Source organism: Microcebus murinus, chromosome 18, assembly GCF_040939455.1.
Source record: "Microcebus murinus isolate Inina chromosome 18, M.murinus_Inina_mat1.0, whole genome shotgun sequence".
In the NCBI taxonomy this organism is placed as follows: domain Eukaryota; kingdom Metazoa; phylum Chordata; class Mammalia; order Primates; family Cheirogaleidae; genus Microcebus; species Microcebus murinus.
Window position 1 is genome coordinate 45,524,510 of NC_134121.1, and position 7,527 is coordinate 45,532,036.

General features: G+C 51.5%; 1 protein-coding gene across 1 annotated transcript; it reads left to right on the forward strand.

Annotated features, from left to right (window-relative positions):
* The first annotated feature begins 4,946 nt into the window (after positions 1–4,946).
* Positions 4,947–7,063, forward strand: FZD2 (frizzled class receptor 2). Its single transcript, XM_012786648.3, has one exon. The coding sequence runs from the start codon at positions 5,271–5,273 to the stop codon at positions 6,966–6,968; it is 1,698 nt and encodes a 565-aa protein (XP_012642102.1). The 5' UTR covers positions 4,947–5,270; the 3' UTR covers positions 6,969–7,063.
* The last annotated feature ends 464 nt before the right edge of the window (positions 7,064–7,527 follow it).

Genomic DNA, 7,527 nt, shown 5'->3' on the forward strand with positions numbered 1-7,527 from the left:
CTGGGCAACAGAGACCCTGCATCCAAAAAAAAGGAAAAAGAAAAAGAAAAAAGAAAGAAAGAAATCTAACTTAAGGCTCCCAGACCTGCAAGAGAAGAGTCTCAGCCTTGTGACATATTCATGTTGGCTAGAATCTAGAATCACTCCTGGCCTGATTACTCCTCAGTTTCCCTCCTCCTTGGCCCCATGGCCCTTAAATGTGGGTATCTGCCCAAGCTTTGGCCTTCCCACCCAGTTGGTCTTCCCTGCATGATCTTCATCATGCTCATACCTCCAACCATAGGCTAAAAGTACCAGATCTAAATCTAGCCCAAAGCTCCCACCTGCGCACTGGCTTAGAATATCCACCTGCCTACTGGACACCTTCTTATGGATGTACCACAGGCTCAGCCTTGCTTGACTGTGCTCATTATCTGCCCTTTCCCTGTGCTCCCTAAGCTGGATAATGGATCAGGGCACCTAGGTCAGAAGCCTTGGTTTGTCTCCTCCCTTACTCTCTCTCCTTATGGTCCATACTGCCACATTCCAGTTCCTGCCCTCTCCACCTCTCGCCTGGTCTCTTGTGATCAATCCCTAACTGATATCTCAGGTTTCCCCCATCATGTTCCTCAAAGCTGCCCGAGTGTGATCTTTCCTAAACTCTCCAGTGCAGGCCCATCTCCAGGAGCCCAGACTAGTGCAAGATGCCTTAAATCCCTGCCTACTTAGAGCCTCCTCAGCCATCACTCTTGGAGATGCATGTGGGGCTCTAACAGGGCCAAGGTACTTGTGCACCCTGCCCATTCCTTCTGTTTCACCCGATCACCACGCCCTGCCCTGGCACACGTGAAGAGGCAGGTTGGCAGAGTGGAAAGTGCTGTGGGCCTGCAATCTGAAGATGTGGGTTCTGGTCCTGTTCATACTCAGGTCCCTCACATGAAAGGCAAGAGTAATCATGAAATATTGTGATTTCTCCGTATTTCATGTACAAATGCTAGACAAATGTAAGATCTTTGTGGAGTCACTTTTCTTCTAGGCTACTGTAAACTCTTGAAGGGCAGATGTGCTATCTTTCTCTGCATTCTTCACAGCACCTACTAGGGTGGTTTGGAAACGGAACAAAAGTGTGTTGAAGGAATGAAACCTTGACAGAGTGAATGGAAGAATGTCCTGTGTTTCCATTCTCCAGCTCCAGCTTTCCATCTGCCTTGGGGGAGGGCGCTAGGGAAGGGATGACTGTCATGTAGGCCTGGCCCTAGGGCAGGAAAACAGGTTTGTCATGGAAATAAATTGAAGATGCTGTGTTTACATTGGACATTTGCACTCAATTTCCTATCAGACTGTGAGTTTCCTAAGTGGGGCATAGGAGTCTGTCTTATTCATTTTTGTTTCCACCACTTAGCTGCAGGGCTTGGTACCAGCTCTAAAGATGCCTACAGGTGGCCTAGGTGGGAGGACAGAAGGAGCAACAGCTCAGGGTCAGATGTGGCCCTGTGGAAAAGAGAGAGGACAACTTGAGGGGACAATTTCCCATCCCTAATCTGCTCTCAAGAAAATGGGCTTGTAGGTAGAATAAATAAGGGTAGAATGGAAATGGGATAGAGAGAAAAAAGGCATATCCTCCTCATTTTGTTTTGTTTAATTTTTAATTATTATGGGTACATAATTGTTATATATCTTTATAAGGCACATGTGATTTTTTTTTTTTTTTTTGAGACAGAGTCTCACTTTATTGCCCAGGCTAGAGTGAGTGCCATGGCGACAGCCTAGCTTACAGCAACCTCAAACTCCTGGGCTCAAGCAATCCTGCTGCCTCAACCTCCCAAGTAGCTGGGACTACAGGCATGCACCACCATGCCCGGCTAATTTTTTCTATATATATTAGTTGGCCAATTAATTTCTTTCTATTTATAGTAGAGACGGAGTCTCGCTCTTGATCAGGCTAGTTTCGAACTCCTGACCTCAAGCAATCTGCCTGCTTCGGTCTCCCAGAGTGCTAGGATTACAGGTGTGAGCCACCGCACCTGGCCACACATGTGATGTTTTGATACAGGGATACAATGTGAATTAACCAAATCAGGATAATTGGAGTATCCATGACTTCAGTAATTTATCATTTTTTTCTTTGTGTTAGGAACATTTCAATTCCACTCTTTAAATTATTTCAAAGTATACCCTAACTTATTGTTGATTATAGTCACTTTTTGTGCTATCAAATATTGTTCATTCTATCTATCTAACTATATTTTTGCACCTATTAACCATCCCAACTTATCCCCCTCCACATTACCCTTCCCAGCCTCTATTAACCATTTTTCTACTCTCTGTCTCCATTAGATCAATTGTTAGGTTTTTTGTTTTTGTAGGGTTTTTTTGTTTTTTTTTGAGACAGGGTCTTGCTCTGTTGCCCGGGCTAGAGTGCCATGGAGTCAGCCTACTTCACAGCAACCTCAAACTCCTGGGCTCAAGCAATCCTTCTGCTTCAGCCTCCCGAGTAGCTGGGACTATAGGCATGTGCCACCATGCCCAGCTAATTTTTTATATATATATTTTTAGTTGGTCAATTAATTTCTTTCTATTTTTAGTAGAGATGGGGTCTCACTCTTGCTCAGGCTGGTCTTGAACTCCTGACCTCGAGAGATCCTCCCACCTTAGCCTCCCAGAGTGCTAGCAATTGTTTTTAATATTTAGCTCCCACATATGAGTGAGAACATGCAAGATTTATCTTTCTGTGCTTGGCTTATTTCACTGAACATAAAGTTCTCTAGTTCCATTCATGTTGTTGCAAATGGCAGGATTTCACTGTTTTTTTTTTTTTTTTAGTGTGGCTATGTAGTATTCCATTGTATATATGTACCACAATTTCTTTATCCATTTATCCATTGATGGACACTTAGGTTGATTCCAAATCTTTGCTATTGCAAATCGTGCTGCAATAAACATGGGAGTGCAGGTATCTTTTTGATAAATTGAATTCTCCTCCTCTGGGTATATAGTCAGTAGTGGGATTGCTGGGTCATAGGGTAGTTCTATTTTTAGTTTTTTAAGGAACCTCCATACTGTTTTCCATAGTTGCACTAATTTACATTCCCACCAACAGTGTACAAGGGTTCCCCTTTCTCCGTATCCTTGCCAGCATTTCTTATTGCCTGTCTTTTGATAAAAGGCATTTTAACTGGTTCTTCTGACTTTAAAGGAAACCTTTCTTTCCAGAGGAGGGAAAAGGCAACTTCTCCAAGATACAACAAGGAGCATTTTGAAGTTGTAAAGAACCTGAAAATCTTTATATTATTTATTCAATCAGGAAAAAAAATTTTTTTTTGAATCCTATCAAACCTGGATCCCTTGTATTTATCTACTTATTTTCTTTCCTTTCCCCACCCATTTCTTCTTTCTTTTAAATTTCTTTTTGCTGCTGCTGTTGTTTAAAGCAATCTTTTTCTATATTAGAGCAGGAAACAGTTCTCCAGGCTGGGAGGATTTGGCCCATACTGAGAAGCAAAGGGGGTTTCTAAACCCAATTTTCTTTCTTCTTTTTAAGTCTTCCCACCCCTTTCAGTCCAGAGAGACAACAGAAATAATTGATCCATCAGCCAGTACCAGATCCAGGAGATTTACATACAAATTCCTCCTCTCCTTCCCGGACCCCCTCTCAAATTTAAAATCCTAGAAGAGGGGAAAAAAGAAAAAGAAATTTCTTTCTAAACTAGCAGGAACTCTGCGGGCCACCCTCACCCCACAACCAGGTGAGAGAGGGGGAGAAGGGGAATAATACACCACAGCCTCCTCCCTCGCCACGCACACCACCCCTTTTCTGGTGTGGAATCACTTAAGGTTTGGGTAAAACTCCCCTCTCTCCCTGGAGACTTATCTGGAAGCTTTTAGGGGTCGGAGGCAGAGGTGGGGAAGCAGAAGGAGAATTCCCCCAAACACTTGTCAGGCCTAAAAGAGTCGTCTCTTTACTTAAAACTGCCCGTCACCCCCCAACCCTCCACCATTAATTTTCGATTAAGACCTCCTCCTTACGGCAACTAAACTTTACTTTGCATAATTAAGATTTGCCTCGGAAGAAGCGGGCGGGAGAAGCCGAAGCTCCGGGCCATTCTCCTTCACCTCGCCAACACCTCCCCCCCAAAACCCTCTAGCTCCGGGCCTCGGAGTTCCTGAGTTTTCTCACTTTGAGGTGCCACCGAACACAAAGAACCATAATGGGCTCCTTTGTGCTCGCTACGGGGCAATTACGCCTGGGAGTCCGGGTCCCTTTAAGAGCCCCTTAAAGAGACAGGCTCCCTTTTTTTTTTTGCAGAGGGTTATTTAAGGGTGTGTGTAGGGGGAGGGAAGGGGCGGACTCCTAGGGGGGTCTACGTGTAAACTGAAGTGAACCTTTTGCCTGGGCTCATGAGAAGGGGCGGAGAGAAAAGGCTTTGTAAACTGTTAGGTTGTAAGTCTCTTGGTTTGGGGGTTTTAAAAAGTTTTTAACTTGAGATTTTTCACTTGACTTGAAAAACTGGACTGGAATAGGTGGGGTTCGAGCAGCCGGGGCCGGGGCAAGGATTTACAGAGCCCCTACGGGCAGAGCGCCTGGGCCCCGGGAGAGAGCGACCAGGGTCGAGTAGCCGGGCCCACCGCGGCTCGGGAGCGTGCGCGTCTCGGGATGCGGCCGCGGCGACTCGGGGAAACCCGGGCTGGGCAGACAGCGCCGAATGTAATAATAGCTGTCTCTTTAAAAAGCAAAAGGAGGGGGAAAGTTTTCTTGGCATCTGGTTTCTGATCTCATTATGTTGTGGTCGGCCAATCCGGCCCTCGGGGCTGGTCCTCGGGTTTGAATCTGATTGGCCGAGAGCACATTTTGGGACGGTGCGTAGAGCTCGACGGGGCGGTTTCAAGGATCCCTTTTTTGGGGGGCTGAGGAGAGGGCGGGGCCGCCAGCGGGGGCCCCCTTGAAACGGACTAATTGGGATCCGAGAGGCCGAGGTGAGGGCTGGAGGAGGCACAAAGGAGTCGCTGGGTGGAGAGGGAGGGGAGCGGGGGAGCTGAGAGGCGAGAGGCGGAGAGAGGGCAGCGGCGCGCGGCGTGCCGGGTGGCTCAGTCGGACCGCGGCGAGCTAGCTGGCGGGCGCGCCGCCCCCTCCCCCGCCCGGCCTCCCCAACTCTGAGGCCGCGAGCAAAGTTTGCTAAGCGGCGCGGGAGGCGGCGGCCGCAGCTAGGAGGCGGCGGGGAAGGCGCGCGGTCTCGGGGTTGGGGGCGGGGGCGGGGGGGCGCCCAGGAGCCGGGTGGGGGGCGGCGGCCAGCATGCGGCCCCGCAGCGCCCTGCCCCGCCTGCTGCTGCCGCTGCTGCTGCTGCCCGCCGCCGGGCCGGCCCAGTTCCACGGGGAGAAGGGCATCTCCATCCCGGACCACGGCTTCTGCCAGCCCATCTCCATCCCGCTGTGCACGGACATCGCCTACAACCAGACCATCATGCCCAACCTTCTGGGCCATACAAACCAGGAGGACGCGGGCCTGGAGGTGCACCAGTTCTATCCGCTGGTAAAGGTGCAGTGCTCGCCCGAACTGCGCTTCTTCCTGTGCTCCATGTACGCACCCGTGTGCACCGTGCTGGAACAGGCCATCCCGCCGTGCCGCTCCATCTGCGAGCGCGCGCGCCAGGGCTGCGAGGCGCTCATGAACAAGTTTGGTTTCCAGTGGCCCGAGCGCCTGCGTTGCGAGCACTTCCCGCGCCACGGCGCCGAGCAGATCTGCGTGGGCCAGAACCACTCAGAGGACGGAGCCCCGGCACTGCTTACCACCGCGCCGCCGCAGGGACTGCAGCCGGGCGCCGGCGGCACCCCTGGTGGCCCTGGCGGCGGCGGTGCGCCCCCACGCTACGCCACGCTGGAACACCCGTTCCACTGCCCGCGCGTCCTCAAGGTGCCATCCTATCTCAGCTACAAGTTTCTGGGTGAGCGCGATTGTGCAGCGCCCTGCGAACCGGCGCGGCCGGACGGCTCTATGTTCTTCTCTCAGGAGGAGACGCGTTTTGCGCGCCTCTGGATCCTCACCTGGTCGGTGCTGTGCTGTGCCTCCACCTTCTTTACTGTCACCACGTACTTGGTGGACATGCAGCGCTTCCGCTACCCAGAGCGGCCTATCATTTTTCTGTCGGGCTGCTACACTATGGTGTCGGTGGCCTATATCGCTGGCTTCGTGCTCCAGGAGCGCGTGGTGTGCAACGAGCGATTCTCCGAGGACGGTTACCGCACAGTGGTGCAGGGCACCAAGAAGGAGGGCTGCACCATCCTCTTCATGATGCTGTACTTCTTCAGCATGGCTAGCTCCATCTGGTGGGTCATCCTGTCGCTCACCTGGTTTCTGGCAGCCGGCATGAAGTGGGGCCACGAGGCCATCGAGGCCAATTCGCAGTACTTCCACCTGGCCGCCTGGGCCGTGCCCGCCGTCAAGACCATCACCATCCTGGCCATGGGCCAGATCGACGGCGACCTGCTGAGCGGCGTGTGCTTTGTGGGCCTCAACAGCCTGGACCCGCTGCGGGGTTTCGTGCTGGCGCCGCTATTCGTGTACCTGTTCATCGGCACGTCCTTCCTCCTGGCTGGTTTCGTGTCACTCTTCCGCATCCGCACTATCATGAAGCACGATGGCACCAAGACAGAGAAGCTGGAGCGGCTCATGGTGCGCATCGGAGTCTTCTCTGTCCTCTACACGGTGCCCGCCACCATCGTCATAGCCTGCTACTTCTACGAGCAGGCCTTCCGCGAGCACTGGGAGCGCTCGTGGGTGAGCCAGCACTGCAAGAGCCTGGCCATCCCGTGCCCGGCGCACTACACGCCGCGCATGTCGCCCGACTTCACCGTCTACATGATCAAATACCTCATGACGCTCATCGTGGGCATCACGTCGGGCTTCTGGATCTGGTCGGGCAAGACGCTGCACTCCTGGAGGAAGTTCTACACCCGCCTCACCAACAGCCGGCACGGCGAGACCACCGTGTGAGGGGCGCCCCCGGCCGGGCACCGCTCTTTCCTTCGTCCTGGGGGGGCTCCTACAGACTCCTTATTTTATTTTTTTAAATAAAGAACAATCGAAACCATTCTTTTTTAGGTTTGCTTTTTAAAGAGAACTCTGCCCTACACCCCCACAAGGTTTGTAATTAAAACTGTAAATAGTCTTTGTAAATTTAATTATATATTTTCTATTTAAAAGAATAAAGGGGGGAAGAAAACCCCACAGCGGTTAGGGCTCCAGGGCTGAAGAGTGCGGGGCGGGGAGGAGGTGAAGGGGGAGTTGGGGAGGCCCGTCCTTTCTTAAATGCCCTTTAAAAACTGCCAGTCCTTGGTTGGAATTTTGGGGTGTTGCGCAGGGCCGGCCCGCTGGGAGAGGCACCCAGCCTGAGCACTGTTTTTGGTGGCTGTGAGGAGTTGGGAGTTTGCTCCATTCAACTTTCTATAAAAGCCACATTTGCGAGCCTCCTCACAGACGCGGGGCCTGTGAACGCTGCTGGATATTTTTGAACAAGATTTGGTTCGTTTTGTTTTGTTTTATTTCTCTTTCC

What these genes read in the sequence shown, in the direction of transcription:
- FZD2 (XM_012786648.3), top strand. Translation starts at nt 5,271, where the DNA reads ATGCGGCCCCGCAGCGCCCTGCCCCGCCTGCTGCTGCCGCTGCTGCTG.